Source organism: Physella acuta, unplaced genomic scaffold, assembly GCF_028476545.2.
Source record: "Physella acuta isolate Inbredline_101_S28 unplaced genomic scaffold, ASM2847654v3 ptg000255l, whole genome shotgun sequence".
Lineage (NCBI taxonomy): Eukaryota > Metazoa > Mollusca > Gastropoda > Physidae > Physella > Physella acuta.
The window spans coordinates 157088-180582 of record NW_026731774.1 but is presented as its reverse complement, the minus strand read 5'-3'; the positions used below and the strand labels follow the sequence as shown (position 1 = coordinate 180582).

At 35.4% G+C, this 23495-nt stretch overlaps 1 protein-coding gene and 1 long non-coding RNA gene across 2 annotated transcripts; one reads left to right on the top strand and one right to left on the bottom strand.

The window, feature by feature from the left end:
- Positions 1-5873: 5873 nt before the first annotated feature.
- On the bottom strand, positions 5874-14104 carry LOC131938693 (uncharacterized). Its single transcript, XM_059296823.1, has 8 exons — positions 14063-14104; positions 9666-9821; positions 9036-9201; positions 8390-8427; positions 8010-8040; positions 7779-7865; positions 7518-7607; positions 5874-5977 (listed from the first exon to the last, which is right to left on the bottom strand). The coding sequence occupies exons 2-8, from the start codon at positions 9816-9818 to the stop codon at positions 5874-5876; spliced, it is 669 nt and encodes a 222-aa protein (XP_059152806.1). The 5' UTR covers positions 9819-9821; positions 14063-14104.
- A 3322-nt stretch (positions 14105-17426) lies between these two features.
- LOC131938662 (uncharacterized) lies at positions 17427-18412 on the top strand. The gene is made up of 3 exons (XR_009386321.1): positions 17427-17536; positions 17735-17843; positions 18248-18412. It is a non-coding gene; the product is annotated as an uncharacterized LOC131938662 (long non-coding RNA).
- Positions 18413-23495: the final 5083 nt, after the last annotated feature.

Genomic DNA, 23495 nt, shown 5'->3' with positions numbered 1-23495 from the left:
AACAAATAATACTTTGTTTGACGCGTATTTTCAAGCAAAGTTTGAATTTAGTTAAATGTAAGTAACTGGAACAGTAAATGATGAATGTAGGCTTCTGTAGTATTTATCGCGGCCCTATACATATAATCATTTTTAGTCCAACTTCTCAAGAAACGGATAAACGGGAGCTGCCCCTCTTCTGTTGTTCACCCTTTGTTTCTCGTTAGCCCAGTATACGTCGTTTTTTACCCAGTTTCATCAAAGTCTCATTGTTTTTGTCTTGATAGACTATTTGATATAATAAAATTTTAAAAGCCTTGCTAAAACTTGCATTTTAAAAAATAGGGTGGTCAACATCCAAAGTGAAGTTTGAACAATAAAATAAGCAACCAAGTAAACAACTAAATAAAACACCCAAATACACAACCAAGAAAGCAAACAAGCAAGCAAACAAACACATAAACAACAAAGCCTGGACTGTTCCGAGTTTAAAATAACACAGCAGTTTGTGACTTCAGACGTTTCGTATGTAAATATTACTGCCCGCTTTGTCGATCACAGACCAGCTAAATGTGTGGTTAGGTAAGCGGAACGGCGATAACAAGACGGTTTTCAGAACATGATGTCATTGTGGGAGACAGGTGTTTAGTTACTCTGTGGGAGGGCGGTAAAGTGGGGGGAGGGGAGGTGACATGCTAAGTGTCGATTCGACAAGCACTTTTAAAACTTAAGGGTGATCGGCATTCATCTCGATCATTTCAATCAACAAACTTTTTACTTGTAGCATTTGCAAGCAGAGAACGCGTAGTATGGCTTAATACAATTACAATGTAAACTATACATGCAAATAGTAGTACATATTGCCAATTGTATAGCTTGTAAAATGGTCAATGACAGAATTTGGCAGGTACACTAACACTGAGCAGGTATCGAGAGGCGTGTTGACAGGTGAAAGAATCGCATGAATACGTCGAGGAAACCCCCTGGTCGCTGACGTGGCGCTTAAAGAAACTGCAGGTGTTCTCGTCACTTTGACACGTGATGATTTAGTTAATGGGGTGGGGGAGGGGGGGTCATTGTTTGACCCAGCTCCGTGACTAGCGATGATTTGTACATCTGGGTGGGCCGCCATGAAGCCTAAATGTTGTGTGAGTGTAGAATACAGTGGTACCTCGACATACGAGATTTGAGATACGAGCTGTCGACCGAGCTCAAATTTGCTTTGACATACGAGAACATTTGAGATACGAGTAACCTGATTAGCGGGTTTAACAGTTGCTGGGAAAGAAACATCCCGAAAAAGTTGCATTTCGTTCTGCATCGGAGCTATTGAATGACACATATCTAACTCATTTCCGAAACATTCTGAAAGAGAGGAAAAGAGAGGAAAAACAAACCTCCATGGAAAGCGGGGGCGAAAAAGTAAATACCAGTGAACAGAAAAGCAAGACTAAAATTAAGTGGAAGTGGCAAAACATTGTATAGTACATGTAAATGAAATATGTCAGGTGAAGTTAAAGTTCTGTTAGGTTTAGGGATAAAGAGTAGCGCTAAGAGTGTAAGGCAGGGGTCTCCAAACTACGGCCCGAGGGCCGATGCGGCCCGCGATGTCCTCTCATCCGGCCCGTGGAGATCTTTTTGTCCACGGAAAAAAACGTTTGTTGGTGATGGCTGAGGAACTTTGCCCAGAAAAATCAAAGACATGCCTGGAACTAACTGGCCCTCGAACTGAAAATTGATAGTTAATGCGGCCCTCGGACTGAAAATGATGTCACGCTATTTTTTGACGATTTTTACCTCCCCCTCCCCCCCCCCCCCCTCCTCCCCCCTCCCTTAAACCTAACTCTAACTGTAAACTTAACCCTAACCATAACCACAACCAACCACAAAACCCAAAAAAAACACAAACGCAAACACAAACACAAAAGCAAACGCAAACAAAAACGCAAACAAAACACAAACCCAAATATATATAGACACACAAACGTAAACACAAAAGCAATCCTAAACGGAAACAATAAATAATAAAATAATGCAAAATTAAACGTGAACATAAACACAAACTTAAAGGCAAACATAAACGCATAGTGCTGGTAGTATAGCCTGGGGCGCGAAATGGCACCCTTTCGTGGCGCCGGCCGATCCGCCTGATTTTTACAATAAAATACAGTGTTTTTGTTTTAAATAAAAAAGCAACGCAATTATATTTCTAAGTCAATAATACTAAATATGTCTTAGTAAAACCGTTTTTACGAATTCTTATTTTATTTTAATGTGTACTCAATTTCTTAAAATTGTATCATAAGTATATAATTTTTTTTTCTAACATCAATGGAATATGAGTGGACAAAAAAAAAATAGCAAGGCAAATTATGAAGAAGAAATTGCGAAGGATTGGGCACACGCCTAGGAAGAACAAACCCTGGAGTGGAATCCCTAGGACCAGCGAAGCATGGGGCGACGAAGGGTTCGATCCAGGGAGATATGTCGACGTAGCCTGCTGGAGGACGCTACAATGATAGGAAGGAATGGTAAACAGAGTGGCGGGAGACCGTGGAGAGTGGATAGCTTTGACAGATGCCCTATGCTCCACCAAGAACCAAAGGGCAAAAAAAAGTTGTTTTTTCACAATACGTTTATTTTATTTTTTTTTTTTTTTTTGTTAAAGTGGAAGTGGTTGAGGCATCTTACTCTTTCAATACAAGCAGAAATAACTGAACGATATACGTATTAATAAATATAAATTAACCAAAATCATTATTATAAAATAATTCTTACTTATCCTAAACTTAAAATAACAGTTACTTCCCTTTGATTGTGAATTATTGCTAGTCGTCAATAATCTGTTAATAATCTGTTCTGAACAAATAATCTTCACTTTTATTTGATAACACCAATTCAATTTTAAAAGGATAACATTGAGGCGGTAAATCATTCTAAAATAATATAATTCATATTAAAATGAACGAAAATATAACGATTTTCAGACGGATTAAACGCAAGAGCACAAATTTATCTGAGAGACACCTCTCTTCTTCAAGTATTTTAATTTAAATAATAATTTTAAAAAATGAGTTGCTATAGAGAAAAAAAACAAAAAATGATTGAAATTTTCGGGGGGGGGGGGAGGGATAGCGGACTAAAATTTCCATGGGGGTGGGGGGGTAACACTGTAAAAAGTATATATTTTCAATATAAATATTCCATTTCCTTCGGGGGGGGGGGCGGTAGACTTTCTTCGGGCAGGGGGCTGAACCCCGAAGAAATACCTGGAAAAAACTGCAACCAGCTACAAAACATTTTAACGTAATTTAGTCACACTGCATCACGAAAGTGAGAAATTCCCCTTCAAAAATATGAAGCAAAGTTCTGTTTAACACACACATATAAAATAAAGTATAACAACTGAGTATACTTTGTACTGTATACAAGCAGATGTATTGATTATATTCATATTTTTATCAAAATTAAGAAAAAGACAATCAAATAGCTTTAGATCGACAGGCATGTTTCGTTGTGTAGAGAGAAAAAAGAAAGATATGTTGACATGGATTATAACATTGTTTCATAAAAAAATATTTATTAAGTAGTTTCATTAAGTAGAATTGGTGAATTGTTTTAAAGAATTTTATATAATTGAATAGTTTTAAAGAATAGAATTATAGAATGAACACTTATTTTTAAGAATAGAAATAGTGAGTAGTACTAAAGAATAGAAATTTATTGAAAAGAATAGAAATAGTGAGTAGTACTAAAGAATAGAAATGTGTTGTATAGAATAGAAATAGTAAGTAGTACTAAAGAATAGAAATTTGTTGTATAGAATAGAAATAGTAAGTAGTACTAAAGAATAGAAATGTGTTGTATAGAATAGAAATAGTAAGTACTACTAAAGAATAGAAATGTGTTGTATAGAATAGAAATAGTGAGTAGTACTAAAGAATAGAAATTTGTTGCATAGAATAGAAATAGTAAGTAGTATTAAAAATAGAAATTTGTTATATAAAATAGAAATAGTAAGTAGTATTAAAAATAGAAATTTGTTATATAAAATAGAAATAGTAAGTAGTACTAAAGAATAGAAATTTGTTGTATAGAATAGAAATAGTGGGTAGTACTAAAGAATAGAAATAGCAATTTATTTTAAAGCATAGGACAGTTTACATTAACATAGCTTAGCTTAATTAAAAGCATAGAAGAAACAATGCTAGTTTTATTTTTTAACAGGATAGAGAGACCCTATTTTTTTCAGCATGCAGGAGGGTACTTCGATGTTATCATCATCTGTCGTTCTGCCACTCACCAGATCTTTGTAGAAACAACAACACAGTCGAAACAGAACTTTACTGTGGAGAAAATAATACAATATTTTAGTCAATATAAAAGGTAACTTTTAGGTATTTTCTTTAAATAATGAAAACTGTATGGTGTTTGGTTTTAAAATAAATCTTGTGAAAGGTAAATGTATTAATAAGTAGTTAATCTGTGTTCCTCTAGATACAGATGTCCTAATTACTTAGCAAATATTTTGTTCATTTTTCTAAATAAATATCTATCCATACTGCTTTCCATAAGCCATTCTAAAAGCTTCAAAAATAGAAGGTATTTTATACTTTGTATTAAAATCAATCAATTACTTATTATTTTCAGGGTTGCTTTGGGAATGTTTCTTGTAATTTTTCTCTTTCAAGAGAAACTTTTCCTTGAGAAAAGAAGCTACTCTTGGCCATTTAGTGACACACATATTGTTGTCGAAATTCTTGTTTGGGTTATTGCTCTTTATCTGCTTGAAATGATGAAAACAGCACACTTGCTTCGCTTTTATACTTGTATCCGAACAATTTCCACACTTACACCAGCCTGTAAATTTAGAAACAATAACACAATTATTGGTATAACAAAATATTCAGATTACTATTCGAGTGAGGATAAAACGCAAAACGCTGAATGGAATGATGGTAAAAAAAGAAAATGGGAGACAATTTGCAAAACATGGATAGACTACCAAGCGGTTGGCTTTAAAAGTGTGAAGTACAAAAGTGAAATAACTAAATGATTTCGTACCCAACATGCATTGTACTCACTTTGCATTTACACTTATTACATATTACCTTCACCCATCCAATTTCAGCAAAGGCTCACAAAGTAGCTATGTTCTGCTAACAAATTATCTTTGTCAAATTGAACTGTGATTTTCTTAAAAACGAGCCAGAAAGCCGCCTATTTACGTTTATAACAAGTGGTTAATATAATTTGTTAGTATCCAATTAGTTATGCTACTTAACTGCAAAACCTTTTTGATGTTATCGACAAAGTTTAGCTCCTCGAGCTGCTTGCTGATATTTTTTGTCGAATTACTACGAGTATATTGTAGTTGCTTTTTTATTTGATGTGGGCTTATAAAACATTGTAAAGGAATTTGAAGTTTCGTCAACATTTTTATACATACCAAATTTTATGCATAAATCTACCATTATATTTAACAGCTAGTAATACCTGGATATATGATATCATAATGTAATACAGCTACAGGTAGAACGATTACTTACTTAAGTTATGGATTCTCGATTTTACTGCTTGAGTTCTTTTTTCATTTTTAACTTTGCTTGCAGCTATAAGTAAATATATATATATATATATATATATATATATATATATATATATATATATATATATATATATATATATATATATATATATATATATATATATATATATATAAAACACATTTCAAATAAATAACCTTATTTGTGAATAAACATAACAGGTAGAATAAATGTCTTACCTGAAGCACAAAGACACACTTTTTTCGAAAGGATACATACAGCAGATTTGCCACTGTGTTCAATAGCTTGTGTAGGTTCAAGTAATAAATTAAATGTGTGTCTATGTAATTAATACTTGCCACTCACTTGGTTTTTTCTTGACGTTTCTTTATCCGTATTCCCATTGGCGCTCAACCTTTTACCTTTGCCTTTACTTGTAGTCGGCATATTGTCTTATGAAAAATGTTTGAAATTGTAATAGACTACATAAATGTCTAAAAATTAACGCATGGTGTGTAAATACGTCTGTGTATGTAGACCTATGTATGTACATTTGTAAAAAAATACTCTCTATTGGTGAAAGACTAAGGTTTTTAAACTTTAAATTTTATACAAATTTGTCTCTCTATTTTACCTAGGTTTCCACAGCAGGCAAGTAGATATTCTACACTCTACGCATGCGCGGAAAATGGACATAAGCTGTAAAAATGCTCAGAGTTGTAATAATATAAACGATTTCTATGATGGCAAGTTAACTGGGTCTTCGTTTTTGTAAAACTGCTAACCCAGATATTTTAAACTCAATTTTTTTCGAAAAATCGATCCTTAAATCTGGAACTCCAGGATACCCAGGGAAAGTGTCACCCCTTTATAATGTATTGCCCATTTATTATTTGATTTAGGTCATTACACACTTTAATTTAACTTGCTTTAGTCTTTTTACTTTCTTGCAAACGGAGTATACGGGAAGGTATTGTTTTGACAAAAAAAAATTACATTTACTCCTTTAAATAGAAAAAAACTTATTTTTACATTTGTGTCTGTCTCTCTAAAATGGCTGACAAAAATTGCACATAAAAATATTACATGAATTTTTTTTTGTTTTTAATCAACTTATAAACGATTTTGGGTAGCCTGAAAGCGTACATATACCTACTTCCTGTTTTTAAAAAGCTTATGCTTTAAGTACCATTCAGGCTAGATGGACGGAATTTCACATAAAGTCTAAGTATTAGTTAATATGCGCAAGTTTCTATCAACTTTTGAACGATTTTATGTAAACAAAAATGGTACTTTATTCCCGTAAGATCACAATCACTTGAGTAATGTTTACATTTCATATAGAAGATCGTATACTTAAATTACATTTAATTTCCGTTATCCGAAAGTTGTACTTGACTCAATTTTCGGTTTCTAAAATAAAATAACTTCATTACCGTTTCGTTAGGTGGGCGAAATTTCATATATAAATAGTGTTATCTGCTGTAAGTAGAATTAAATCGATATTCTATCCGGTAAATGGAAGTAATATTTATCAAAATCTATTTAAATTGGTCATGACTATAACTTCGTTATAAGCTTGTATTTTTTTTTCTTATAAGTGCATATATAGGCCCACATTGTTATTACAAATGACTTTTAATCTTTTTTAATCAGTGGTTGTTTATTAATATATTTAAAATTGTGAGTGAGATGGAAACGCCATAACTATATGTAAAAGAATGGATATGTATACCTTTATTTAAAATATATAAAAGTTCATTTTTATGCTAAGAATAATTACATGCCATTTCATTATATATAATTGTATTGGTTTAAGCATTAAAACAGATCTAAACTTACTCACTTTTAAATGAATGGCTGAAACCTGTGAGGTCTTTAGCTTTATGTAATGTAAATAATTAGAGCAGATTTGCTACTGTGTTCAACAACTTGTGTAGCTTTAAGTAAGAAATTAAATGTGTGTTTATGTAATTAATACTTGCTACTCACTTGTTTTTTTCCTCAACGTTTCTTTATCCGTATTCCCATTGGCGCTCAACCTTTTACCTTTGCCTTTACTTGTAGTCGGCATATTGTATTCTGAAGAAGGTTTAAAATTGAAATAGACTACATAAATTGCTGAAACCTGTGAGGTCTATAGCTTTATGTAACGTAAATACATACAACAGATTTGCCTCGGTGTTCAATAACTTGTGTAGGTTCAAGTAAGAAATTAAATGTGTGTCTATGTAATTAAAACTTGTCACTCACTTGGTTTTTTTCTCAACGTTTCTTTATCCGTATTCCCATTGGCGCTCAACCTTTTACCTTTGCCTTTACTTGTAGTCGGCATATTGTCTTATGAGAAATGTTTGAAATTGTAATAGACTACATAAATTGTTAATACTTTATGTTGTATTTCGGAAATTGCTTTAAAATATATACAAACATATACATACATACCTAACCAGCCAATGTTAAGAGTGAGTTTTATATACATACCATCATCTGAACTTGAATTGTAGTGTTGGGACTGATGATTACATCAATTCAAATTATCTTTTTTTAATTTACAATTTATATAAACCATATGTTTTCTTAAAATATAATAAACATTAATGAAATGTATATAACAATTAGTACTATACAGATAATCAATTATAAAGTATTTTAATTAGTAGAGATTAAAGTTACTTTGCTAATATCTTTATCCATGAAAACAATTATTTCCATAAGCAATAAGTTGTCTTACATTTACTCTTCAACAAGTATTTTATCCAAACTATCTTAGTTTACTACAGTGGGTATTTACTTACAGAACGGTATTCCAAAATAATAACCTGTATACACAGTTCATTTGATATTTAAAAATAAAATAATACCTGTATTTCACCTTTCTTGAGTCTTTGGTCAAACTCCTCTGATGATGAATTTAAACATTAATCCTTATGAGATTATATAAAATTTAAAAGAATAATATTTATATGATGTCAAATATTTGGAAATATGTTCATTTATAGACAATATCTCTGAACAATATTGGGTTAATTTTGAATAGACATGTAATCACTGTTGTGGAAAAACTTTACTGATCGTAGTTTCAAAATATATGTATGTGTCATTGAGTGTTTTGGGTATAAATTGACAGAAATGATATTGTGAAGCTTTCCAAATATTGTTATATTTTTAAAATCTGATACAATTTTACATATATAGGCCTATTGTTCTGAATATAACAAAATCTTTTGCAAATCATTTTGGTACTTAAAACTGTTTTAAGTATTTTATCATGAGTTTTTAGAAAGCTAATGTAAGATACAGGACTTTTTAATATACATTTTTGAAATCTCAAATGTTAAAAACGCACATATAAATTTATCCCAATGAGTCCAAATATTAAATATGCCTTTTAAGTTTAAGCGGTAACAAGATATTTTAAATGAGCAAGTGTAACAAAGCTGGTAAAAAATGCTCCTTGTTTAAAATATAATGAACTTTCTTTAAAATTTAAAAAACATAGTGATTTACCTTTAAGTTTTAATAGCTTATCCGCTACAAACTCACTGCATATTTCTTTTGTGTTCAGTATTTTAATAACAATGTCAAACCAGCCATTCTTTGAAGAGAGCTTATAAAGCAATTGATCCTTTACTTGTTGTTCTGATAAAATCTCCATCTTTTTCTTGAATTCTTGCTAATTATAGGAATAATACAATTTAGGTAATCAACATATATAAGGAACCAATTACTTTAAGACGTGTAAACGATAAGAGTAATCTTAACAAAGTGACTTCTGTCAAAGGAGGTCGAGTAGATTTTTTGTGCGGCAACGATAATTTATTCAATTTCCTAAAGATGATAATGGCGGAAGCAAATGACAGAAGTACCCAAAAGAGCAAACCGTAATAGCTGACAAGGTAACTGACGAACTCTACTCTTTTGATATAATTTATTAAATAACTTAATACAATCATTATTTGAAAAATAAACAAATATAATCAACAAATATTATGAGATAATTAATCATACGCATTTGAGCTTTTAAAACTATTAATGTAAGACCATGACTAAGTCCTACCAAATGTTGAGGTCCTTTTATTCTAAGCCGTCTTATGACATAATCGTAAAATGAAAATATTTCTATACATTTAAATTTACCGTAGTGCAGAAAGAAAAAAGTTGAGGTGAATGCTGGATGACTTGGTTTAAGAATTCCGTCAAAGGAACATGAAAAGAGAATTCGGACTTGATGTAATTTGCTAGTCCAACATTGTATGTAGGACTGTTCTCCTCAATTTTTTGTTCTTTCATTTTCTGAAAATAAATATTTACACTATATAAAATTGTTACGATAAATCAGAAATAAAATCTGGAATTACCAACGGTCAAAGTGTGGAAACAATGCCAAGCGAAAGAGAGACATAAAAACATGTGAAAATTTATTAGCTAAAAATAAAATAATTTTACAAATTCTTTTATTTTTGTAGTTATTTTATATAGGTTATCAATAAAAAACGTATTTTTTATTCATTAAAAATCAATTCAAATGATTATTTAAAATACATTAGTTTACCGAATGTTGTGTAAAGTAAATTCATCGGATGATCGGATTTTAAACCTCACCCCTACCCCATGGACCCCTATGTAAAAAAAATATTTTTGTTATTATATTACTGTAAGTTATTTAAATCTATTTCTGAATCAGTATAAATGCATATGTATGTTTATAACAGCCATCTAAAAACTGACGCTATGTTCACTTTGGGTTGGTTACTTTCGATACTTGATAATAAAGAAATTAACAGTACCACCTCAGTTATTTGTCTAATCTTAATCTGCGTGCAGATTTTCTATCAGGCATCTCTTTAGGTTCTTCCGCCGAAGAACATCTATCGCCCCCCCCCCCCCCCCCGAACAAAACACAATTTATATTTAAAAAATATATATTTTTACTAGTATCAGCCCCCACCCACCCACCCGAGATTGTGGTTGAGGCCAGTATTTCTTTCAGACTATTTCGTCCCCGGAGGGGAAGGGGTACTTGAAATTTTCGGGATTGCGGGTGAACTAAATTTTATGGGGAAGGGGCATACACTGGTAAAAGTAAACATATATATATATATATATATATATATATATATATATATATATATATATATATATATATATATATATATATATATATATATATATATATATATATATATATACTAGCGTACCCGCCCCCCCCCCCGCCCGTTGCCGGGGATAGAAGAAAGTTTGAAGAAATATATTAGAAGGATTTCACCAACGCGTTACCAATCATATGTTCTTAGACGCGTGACCTTTTTAAAAATGAGTTATTTAAATGTAAACAATGCCCGCGCTTGGAGCATAACTATCAGGACACGAGTTTACCTACACTACCGCATGAAAACCTTGGGTGTACATTAATCACTCACCGAAATAATATGGTAGAACAAACTTCGGTGACCGCCCATGTGTCAGAGACGTAGAGGCCCGCTCTCAGGAACCCCCCCCCCCCCCCCCATTACACTACCGCATAGGCGCGGCGTACGACCCCTGGCTCCTTAAAACTAACAGGCGCCATCGTGCCAAATAGCATCCTGTTAACAATGATGCAGATTGCGTCATTCATTAAAGTGACACAAATGAACAGGATTTGTTATTTAACACGTAAAAAATTATTTGACGCGTTTTAAACATCAGTGTAGCTGATGCAATATGTTAGCGTTACTAATGGTCTATTCTTAGATGCTCGATCTCAATTTCTGTCTGGATTATCTAAAAATAGATGCTAATTGCATCATTCGCAAAGTGGCGAAACTGTTTGGTTAATTTTTCTGATTATTAAATTATTAAATTATTAAATATTAAATATTTCTGATTATAAAATAAAAACGTATTACATGGCCCTCAGCGGCCCATGTGAGCCTTTGGAGGGCGAAACAGACATTTTTATTTGCAGCCTAATCGCACGCTACCAGTGCGCCAGAGGACACGCCTGATTCAATTTATTAAGCGTTTGTAACGCACCATCCTATCCATTGTCTATTACACTGTTTAGACCGAACGTATTCACCATAGCGCTCACGGAAAAGACCTGGGCGACAATTTGCATTCTGCCGGGGGGCCGCCCATGCAAAATTAAATCCCCCGCCCCCACCACCCACCCACCCCTATTCCCCCCCACCCCAAAAACCTTCTCGGGAGTATTCATCAACTCCCTAAAGTTTTATGGCACCGGGATAAATTGCGTCGAACCGCAATCGTCTTTTATTTTTATATACCGTATATTGAGAAAAATCCCACCATTCCGTGGCGCCGCCCTTGCGAATTTTAAAAATGATTTTTTTATAGAACCCTTCCCTGGGGTGTTCTAATCAAGTCCCTAAAGTTTGATGGCTATCGGATGAGCCTTGTGAGACCGCAATCGACTTTTATTTTTATATACCATATATGTAGAGAAAACAAATCGCGCCCTCCCAGGGCGCCACCCCTGCGAATTGAAAATGTTTTTAGCGCAAAAACCTCCCCCGGAATATTCTTAACATCCTCCCAAAGTTTTATGGCGATCGTGTGAACGGTGTCACAGCAATTCGATTTTATTTTTTTTATATACCGTATATAGAGAAAAAACGCACCCTCACGTGGCGCCGCCCTTGCGAAATAAAGAATTATTTTTTTAACAGAACGATTCCCTAGAGTGTTCTAATCAACTCTCAAAAGTCTCATGGCTATCGGGTGAACGCTGTCAATCCAAAATCGACTTTTATTTTTATATACTGTATAGAGAACAAACAAATCGCGCCCTGCCGGAGCGCCACCTCTGCGAATTTGAAAATGTTTTTAGCGCAGAAACCTCCCCAGGAATATTCTCAACATCTTCCCAAAGTTTCATGGCGATCGTGTGAACGATGTCACGGCAATTCACTTTTATTATTGTTTAATACGGTATATAGAGAAAAATCGCACCCTCCCGTGGCGCCGCCCTTGTGAAATTAAAAATGATTTTTTACAGAACCCTTCCCCAAAGTGTACTAATGAACTCACCAAAGTTTGATGGCGATCGGGTGAATGTTGTCAAACCAAAATCGACTTTTATTTTTATAATCGTATATAGAGAAAAACAAAACGCGCCCTGCAGGGGCGCAACCCCTGCGAAATTTAAAATTTTTTTTTTTGGCAGCAACCTCCCCAGGAATATTCTCAACAACTTCCCAAAGTTTCACGGCGCTGTGATTAGAGGTGTGGTAATGCGTAAAAGACACACAGACAGACAGACATACATTGCTTTATATATATATATATATATATATATATATATATATATATATATATATATATATATATATATATATATATATAAATTTCGTTGTATGCGACGGTAGACGTGCTTCGGGGTGAATAGAGGCAAGACTTGTGTCCTGTTCCTGTGGTTAGGGGCCAGACTTGTGTCCTGTTCCTGTGGGTAGGGGCCAGACTTGTGTCCTGGTCCTGTGGGTAGGGGCCAGACTTGTGTCCTGGTCCTGTGGGTAGGGGCCAGACTGTGTCCTGTGGGTAGGGGCCAGACTTGTGTCCTGTGGGTAGGGGCCAGACTTGTGTCCTGGTCCTGTGGGTAGGGGCCAGACTGTGTCCTGTGGGTAGGGGCCAGACTTGTGTCCTGGTCCTGTGGGTAAGGGGGAAGGTGTGTCCTGGTCCTGTGGGTAGGGGCCTGACTTGTGTCCTGGTCCTGTAGGTAGGGGCCAGATGTGTGTCCTGGTCCTGTGGGTAAGGGGGAAGGCGTGCCCTGGTCCTAAGGGTAGGGGGCACATTTGTGTCCTGGTCCTGTGGGTAGGGGCCAGACTTGTGTCCTGTGGGTAGGGGCCAGACTTGTGTCCTGGTCCTGTGGGTAGGGGCCAGACTTGTGTCCTGGTCCTGTGGGTAGGGGGCAGATTTGTGTCCTGGTCCTGTGGGTAGGGGCCAGTCTTGTGCCCTGATTTTCCAGGTTGGGGGTTGTGCGACGAGCTACTCGTCCACATAAAACAAAGTATATTCACAGAAACCGAAGACATATCTAAAATTAGCCCAGTCCTTTGCAGAACCAGTGCTTTACTTATCTTTAACCAAGTAAGCAAACACATAGAATATATTATTACAAATAATCCAACCTTAGTTCTAGTAAAGTAAAGGGAGGGGGTGTCAGTCACATGAAGCATAAATTAGCGAAAATAGAACAGATTTACCAAATCCACCTCACATAACACAGTATGAAAAACATTGTAAGCCATCACCCTCTTGATGTTGTGTAATATGCACAATTCCATACCAAACACAGCATTGGACCACGGACCAGTCCAACACATTCCTTCCAGGCTTACATTAACTTGCAGTTACGGTGACCTAGATCTAGATCTACTTTGTTTTAGACAGACTGTGCTGAACCTAGTTAAAATCCAAGTCTGATGTAAACTTGGCTTACTGTATAATGTATTTCCATGGTTCTAGACCTACAGTCGTGCTAAGTATACGGTATATTTTAGTCGAGTGTTATACATCAGAAGAAATTAACTTACTTGGACCGGTCAGTTTCTTGCCCGCTTTTTTTTTCAAGCTAGCGTCGGAAGGAAGTAGATTTTAGGGTCATGTACTCAAGGGTTCAAATTTTAAATACACCTGCATTTAAAGGGTTGTTTATTTTTTAAATGCCATAGCTAATTCCTTGGAAAAAATTATTTTCTACTTGTTTATTAAGTAAATTACAAAAATATTTGATAGCTTTAAATATTTAAACAAACGTTTACATTTTAATATAACTTTATATTTATGGGTATTTAAATTATTTTTAAACTTTCCGAAATTTCCGAACCGGCTAATGGCAGGATTTCCCGATATTATTTCATACTTTGCGGTTTCACTATTACGTAAAAGAGGGAAGATGACTTGATCAAAATACATTATTATCTTATAAGGGACCAGGGTTTCATTTAGACATTTTTCTCTTGGAGTAGGCTGGGGGCTCTGGAAACTTATGGAGACAGCCAGAGGCGTAAAGGCCCTTCCTGGCGCCCCCCCCCCCCTCAAACTTTCAATTTTACACTCCCCCTTCTCCCCCACCGATATATTTTTTTTATATTTATAATGCAAAACTTCAGCTAGAATGAGATTTTAATTTGTTTTTCCAACCCATTTTGGCGCCCCCTAAGGTCGGCGCCCGGGGACATATGTACCCTCCGCCCCCTTCGCTACGCCTCTGGAGACAGCTTTTAAAACTTCCGGAGGGGCGTGAAATTGTTAAAAGTATGTTTTTAATGTTTAAATTATGTTTTGTTTCTATTTCAACTGGGGAGAGGGTGGGTGGTGGAAGTGCTCTGGAAGGGTGTGGGGCAATAAGGGGGGCTAAGAGAAATAGCTGAAAAATAACTTAAAAATAACTTAAAAATAACTTAAAAATAACTTAATAAATAACTCTTGTGACGTCATTTATTGCATTATTAAAAAAGCAATGTTAGAAAACGAGTTTTAGCCGTTATTGCGCGTTTTAGAAAACGGTTTTAATAAATTGTAATAGTAATTGATTAAAATACTCAATGTTGACAGAGTTTTGACACGATTTTGAAAAAATATCGATGTTTTAAGAAAAATTAAATTGCAATTTTGAAGGGGTTGTAGGCTGAGGTGTGAGGTCATTTTAGGGGGGGTTATGGCTTTTTGTGACGACGTGTGAAGGAGGGGAGGGGGGGGGGGGTAAAAATCGTCCGAAAAAGAGTGACGTTATGTATAGATGATCCCCAAGACAGCAGTTGTTTGATTTTGGAATTTAGTCTCCTAGATGGCATGCTGTCCCAAGCTATCGAGCTAAATATCTCTTATTTTCTACCTTTTAGAAAATCAGTTTATCTTGAAAGTAAACGAACCAGATTAGAAGTGAGTCTGTTATAGTAAGCTAGCTATGTTGGACGTCTGTTATAACAGGCTAGGTATGTTGGACGACTGTTATAACATGCTAGGTATGTTGGTCGTTTGTTATAACAGACTAGGTATGTTGGACGTCTGTTATAACAGGCTAGGTATGTTGGACGTTTGTTATAACAGACTAGGTATGTTGGACGTCTGTTATAACAGGCTAGGTATGTTGGACGTTTGTTATAACAGGCTAGGTATGTTGGACGTCTGTTATAACAGACTAGGTATGTTGGACGTCTGTTATAACATGCTAGGTATGTTGGTCGTTTGTTATAACAGACTAGGTATGTTGGACGTCTGTTATAACAGGCTAGGTATGTTGGACGTTTGTTATAACAGACTAGGTATGTTGGACGTCTGTTATAACAGGCTAGGTATGTTGGACGTTTGTTATAACAGGCTAGGTATGTTGGACGTGTTATAACAGGCTAGGTATGTTGGACGTCTGTTATAACAGGCTAGGTATGTTGGACGTCTGTTATAACAGGCTAGGTATGTTGAACGTTTGTTATAACAGGCTAGGTATGTTGGACGTCTGTTATAACAGGCTAGGTATGTTGGACGTCTGTCATAACAGACTAGCTACAATGGACGTCTGTTATAACAGGCTAGGTATGTTGGACGACTGTTATAACATGCTAGGTATGTTGGTCGTTTGTTATAACAGACTAGGTATGTTGGACGTCTGTTATAACAGGCTAGGTATGTTGGACGTCTGTTATAACAGGCTAGGTATGTTGGACGTTTGTTATAACAGGCTAGGTATGTTGGACGTCTGTTATAACAGGCTAGGTATGTTGGACGTCTGTTATAACAGACTAGGTATGTTGGACGTCTGTTATAACAGGCTAGGTATGTTGGACGTCTGTTATAACAGGCTAGGTATGTTGGACGTTTGTTATAACAGGCTATGTAAGTTGGACGTCTGTTATAAGAGTCAAGGTATAACAGTGGAAAAAGCCGTCACCGGTAGGTTCGAGACTTGCTTCAATACCAGTCGAACTGAGCTCCTGTGAAGTAAATGCTCCAGGTTTTATAGGATGAAAGTGTCCAATCAAATTAATCTCGCGCTGGGTTGGTGATTGAGAACTCGCGAGATGACTGAGATAAGCTAATGAAAGTCACGTGTCATGGTAACATTTTGGTTTATTTTTAGCTAGCTCGTACCAGGTTTACGTGACACATTCAATGTTAGGACTAAGGGATTTTTTTTTCAGTATGTGTTTCAGTTTTTAGACGATTTCTTTATCTCCGGGTATTTTATAAAGATTGCGAACATTACAAAACTAAACTGATAGAGATTTTAGTAGAATTCACATGGCCATATTTTTAAACAATAACACGCTCAAATTGTGTAGTTATTTGGATAACTACAAACTTCGTGTGTCGAAAATACTAAAGAACAAGCCTACCTAGCTTTTTCGAAAAGCAGCCGAGAGTTAAAATTCGTAAACAAACACTTGCGCATTTACGCTCATGTAAAAGTTTACATACGTATTATGTATATATATTTATATATATATATATATATATATATATATATATATATATATATATATATATATATATATATATATATAATATATTTAGGATTCTCTTTATTGAATTAAAAATCTGAAGTAAAGATAGTATCTAATACAAATTACTTTGATTCCAGCAATATTTTACACTAATTGTTTTCATCAGCTTTTTCTTTTTGGTTGAATTTTTTTTCGTTTTAATTTATTGATCGAAATTTGTTTTATAAACATATATTTTTTAAAAATCTTCTGAAAGGCGGCACGATATTCCTTCTAGCAACACGTTTATAACGAAACTCTCTTCATTTCCAATGTTTGATATGTTTAGTTACAGATCGACATGAAATATCATTTATTACCGAGGTAGTTCAAAAAACGCTAATTACTTTTTACAAAACCTGATCCTCAGGGAGATTTGATCACGACAAAACCAGCATGGGAGATATCACTCTGCCACCTCGAGGGTATATAACCTAAGATATCCTCGTATGTTTTAGTTGCAGAACTAAGGTCTAAAACTACTATACAGCTGATTTATGTACCTTGTATATTAAAAACAAAAAGGTAAATATGTCCTTTCTAGGAGAATTTTTTTTTCAAAATGTTTTCGTACTTTTTGTGTAATTGCGAAACTAAAGAATACTTATTTTTAACAGGACGACGGGAACTTAAAAACATTGATTTTGTATTATGGAAATGAGGTAGATTTAAGGTTATGTAAATCTCAATGCTCTTGTGGTTTTAACTTTTGAATTATTTCAGTGACAGAAAAATGCGAGCTGCTTATTTCGCCGTAGCCTTGTGCCTGCTAGCATGTCTTGTCCAGGCTGAACATCACAACCCTCGAGATAGAAGAGACCTCTCAGAGAAGGTAAGGCTGAGCTATTTTTAGACCACTCTCTGCTCGTTTACTTTGTTCATCTCTTGGTGTTAAATATTGTCTGCGCCACATAATAACGGTGTTCTAACTTATTATATAATACAACTCATTGAATTTATTTTAGATAAACTGCAATAATTTCGACAAACTATCATGGGAAAGAGAGGGGGAGTACTTGTCTTGAGATTTGTATGTCCATGGCAGATGTATCATTAGTTAAGGGCTGTTCTTATTATATGGAATTTTTCATATCGTTATCAAAGAGGAATACATTCGTTCATATTAACTTGACCTCAGGTTAAACTACAAAGCATCGTAGTTGGATTTCGCGTGGGGTGATCTCGAAGATTGCAACTTTCACAAAATGTTGAATATCTATTTTTTTTGTTTCTCAGTCAAACGAACAAGAATCAAGATCTGTGTCAAACATTGAAAAACGGAAAGAAAAAAGAGGCTTCTGGGGCACTGTTGGGGCGATAGCTGTGGGAGCCGCCCTTGGATAAAGGAAACTTTAAAAATGATATATTGATGGGTACAATAAAAATATAAGAATAAGCTAACATAGTGTTTGTTGTTCTAACCTAGTTTGTTTTTTTTCTATGTATCTAAGTAATGCGGTCCCCTGTTATATAGACAATCTAGTTTTCATGTGTCGTTTCAACTAGGAAAAGTTTCAGACAAATTTTTTGATTAGAATTGATTGAAATTTCGCTTGCCACTTTCGATTCGATACTACAAAAGCACGACAGACAGAAACACTACAGAAGAAGCAAGTTAAATAAAAGTTTGTAAAAATAGATTGTTTGTTCTTTTAATATCTCTTGACTGGGTGATTCTACCTGGCTAAAATAACAGAATTCAGTCTACACCATTAGTAGAGTTGATGTAGCGAAATGGGTGTTATTTTAGGGAGTTGACGTTGAAGATTAAAAACATCTAATAAACTTTTTTTTAAGAATGGAAATAATTAAAGAAAAACTGTAGAATTTAAAAATAAAACTGAAATCGTATCTTTTAAATTGTTTTTTTTTTTAAAAGGCTCTTTTAAAATGTTGATTAAAAACTGCAAATACCGAAACAAAACAAAAATATCATCGGTATTAACAAATAGTGTATTTTTTTCACTGAAATACAACTTTTTCAACTTTTCAACTTTATGCAATAGCGGTAATGACAGTTGGCACTGAGGCCTTTTTCACATTGCCGTTATTTTTTTAATTAAAAAAAAACATTAATTGCTGTATTAAACATAAGAAAAAAAGTATTTCCATTATTGGCAACATATTTCATCAAAATATCTATTAGACAAACGCGTGTCAAATTTTTCATAGTCGTAATTATGGGCAAACTTGAAAATTTGCAAATATAAAAAAATTACATCCTTGCAAAGGTTAATTTTTATATATATTCTCGACTTTCAAACAAGTTTCCTTATGATCTATAAATAGACTAAAGCAGAGAAAGCACATTTGGCAAAACCAAGAGCAAAATCAATTTTGTGTTTAACATATTTAAGAAGTTTTTCCTGGGACGCTATGGTAAAATCGTGACTTAATATCTAAGAACAGACATATGGTTTTGTGTAAGCAATGAATCGTTATTATATTATCACAAAGAAATATGTTACATAAATGTTACAAAATATATAACTTCATCACATTAAAGACAGTAAAAAAGTTTATGTATTGCGGTCTAGTTGTGCTTTCTGGCTTGCTGGTTTCATATATATATATATATATATATATATATATATATATATATATATATATATATATATATATATATATATATGTATATACATTGTCTATGAGGTCATTTGTCCTGAGACATTTTGTCCTTGAGATATTTTGCCCTTAAAATATTTTTTCTTTGAGAAATTTTGTCTTTGAGATCATTTGTCTTTGAGATATTAAGTCCTTGAGAAATTTAGTCTCTCAGAAATGTTGTCTTTGCTATATTTTGGGTTTGTGAGATTTAGTCCATGAGATATATTGTCCATGAGATATATTGTCCATGAGATATTTTGTTAATCATATTTGTTCTATTCACATATTTTCTTTGAAATATTTTGTCAATGAGATATTTTGTCCATTTGATACTTTGTCTATGAGTTGTTGTTTTTTTTTGAGGTATTTTATATATGAGATATTAAGTGTCGTTGAGATATTTCTCTGAGAACTTTTGTCTATGATATATTTTGTCTCTGGTGTCTTATATCCTGTCACCTTTAACTTAGTTACGTAATAGCTGGAGGGGGGGGGGTAAATGTTTGTTGCCAAACTAGATTTTGTTGGACGGTTGAATGATGTTTGATTAGACTGTACTAGCTGCATAGATGTTTTCTGATAGGTTGTATAACTGGCTGGCTGGTTGGTGCTTGATTAAATAGCTAGTTGGTTTGCTACTGGCTGTCAAATTGTTGCAGTGTTGTTGGATGGCTTCTAGAGTATTAGACTGTTTCTTTTCGTTTTTATGCATTTAGATGAGTTATAAATGATTACTGAATGTTTAGATGGTTGCTACGAGAATGGATTCTAGTTGTTTATATGGATACACTGCTGACTGTCAAGAAATCGTTTGAGCTTTGGCTTTCTTCTCTTTCTGTAGCTAGACAGTACAAACTTCCATTACAAGTGTATAGATAATTATGAACAGATGGTTATTGTATGGGAACTGGTTGAATCAAGACTTGATAGGTGATACCATTCCAAGTTCCGCTAATGTAAAGAATTTAAATCTGGAGTCCAAGTTTTAAAAGTAAACTAGAAGCATAAAATAATGTACAGAAAATTCTATATCAACATTTGTGTTACATCAAGAATTGATTATATATCAATAAAATCTCCAATTACGTGTTTTTGATCATATCTAGAAAAACAAAGCATAATTAGACATCCGCTTGAAAAAAGGACACCTTGTCATCAGATAAAATGTAGCGAAGTGTTAGAAACCACACCATTTTTAACATGTAACTAATGAGCTTTACACAATATCTGATGAGGAAATCATTCTAGTATAATAGCTAACAACTGGATATAGAGTGTGATATCCAATCGTCAATTACGGGTATCCAATCCAGGAGAGGTGTTGACAATATACAGTGAAGGGCGATAGCATCCTTGATGACATGGCCGGGTAGAGGGTGTTGAATACACAAAATGGGGGTGTTGAATACACAAAATGGGGGGGGGGGGGGGTGTTGAATACACAAAATGGAGGGGGGTGTTGAATACACAAAATGGAGGGGGTGTTGAATACACAAAATGGAGGGGGGTGTTGAATACATAAAATGGAGGGGGGTGTTGAATACACAAAATGGAGGGGGTGTTGAATACACAAAATGGAGGGGGGTGTTGAATACATAAAATGGGGGTGTTGAATACACAAAATGGGGGTGTTGAATACACAAAATGGGGGGGGGGGGTGTTGAATACACAAAATGGGGTGGGGGGTTGAATACACAAAATGGGGGGGGGGTGTTGAATACACAAAAATGGGGCGGGTGTTGAATACACACAATGGGGTGGGGGGGGTGTTGAATACACAAAATGGGGGGTGTTGAATACACAAAATGGGGAGGGTGTTGAATACACAAAATGTGGGGGGGGGGTGTTGAATACACTAAATAGGGGGGGTGTTGAATACACAAAATGAAGGGGGAGGGTGTTGAATACACAAAATGGGGGGGGGGGTGTTGAATACACAAAATGAGGGGGGGGTGTTGAATACACAAAAATGGGGGGGGTGTTGAATACACAAAATGGGGGGGGGTGTTGAATACACAAAATGGGGGGTGTTGAATACACAAAATGGGGGGGGTTGAATACACAAAATGAGGGGGGAGGGTGTTGAATACACAAATAGGGGGGGGGGGGTGTTGAATACACAAAATGAGGGGGGGTGTTGAATACACAAAATGAGGGGGGGTGTTGAATACACAAAATGGGGGTGTTGAATACACAAAATGGGGGGGGGTGTTAAATATACAAAATGGGGGGGGGTGTTGAATACACCAAATGGGGGGGGGTGTTGAATACACAAAATGGGGGGTGTTGAATACACAAAATGGGGGGTGTTGAATACACAAAATAGGGGGGGGGGTTGTTGAATACACAAAATGGGGGGTGTTGAATACACAAAATGGGGGGGGGGTGTTGAATACTCAAAATTGGGGAGGGTGTTGAATACACAAAATAGGGGGGGGGTGTTGAATACACTAAATGGGGGGGGGTATTTAATACACAAAATGGTGGGGGTGTTGAATACACAAAATGGGGGGGGGGTGTTAAATATACAAAATGGGGGGGATGTTGAATACACCAAATGGGGGGGGGGTGTTGAATACACAATATGGGGGGGGGGGTGTTGAATACACAAAATGGGGGGTGTTGAATACACAAAATGGGGGGGGGGGGGGTTGAATACACAAAATGGGGGTGTTGAATACACAAAATGGGGAACTGTGTTGAATACACAAAATGGGGGAGTGTTGGATACACAAAATGGGGGGTGTTGAATACACATAAATGGGAGGGGGCTGTTGAATACACAAAATGGGGGGGGTGTTGAATACACAAAATGGGGGGTGTTAAATATACAAAATGGGGGGGGTGTATTGAATACACCAAATGGGGGGGTGTTGAATACACAAAATGGGGGGGGGGGTGTTGAATACACAAAATGGGGGGTGTTGAATACACAAAATGGGGAAGGGTGTTGAATACACAAAATGGGGGGTGTTAAATATACAAAATCGGGGGGGGGAGTTGAATACACCAAATGGGGGGGTGTTGAATACACAAAATGGGGGGGGGGGTGTTGAATACACAAAATGGGGGTGTTGAATACACAAAATGGGGAACTGTGTTGAATACACAAAATGGGGGGGGGGGGGGGGGGGGGTGTTGAATACACAAAATGGGGGTGTTGAATACACATAAATGGGAGGGGGCTGTTGAATACACAAAATTGGGGAGGGGTATTTAATACACAAAATGGTGGGGGTGTTGAATACACAAAATGGGGGGGTGTTAAATATACAAAATGGGGGGGGGGGGGGTATTGAATACACCAAATGGGAGGGGTGTTGAATACACAAAATGGGGGGGGGGTGTTGAATGCACAAAATTGGGGGTGTTGAATACACAAAATGGGGAAGGGTGTTGAATACACAGAATGGGGGGGGGTGTTGAATACACAAAATGGGGGGTGTTGAATACACAAAAATGGGGGGGTGTTGAATACACAAATTTGGGGGGGTGTTGAATACACAAAATGGGGGGGGGGGGTGTTGAATACACAAAATGGGGGTGTGTTGAATACACAAAATGGGGGGGGGGGGTTGAATACACAAAATGGGGGGGGGGGTGTTGAAAGCTTGAAAATGTATTCACAATAGCGAAGCTAAATGCTTGTTTTCAGAATTTTAGTGCTTCCCAACCAACCCTTTACATATATTTCAAATGTAAAATTGTGCATATAAGCCTATTCCAAATACAAATATCATGAATTAGGAAATAAATTCACTTCCTATAATTCTGGATACTACATTCTAGCATTATATTATATATATATATATATATATATATATATATATATATATATATGGGATAAGGCTTGACGTAAACTACGTGACCAATTCTT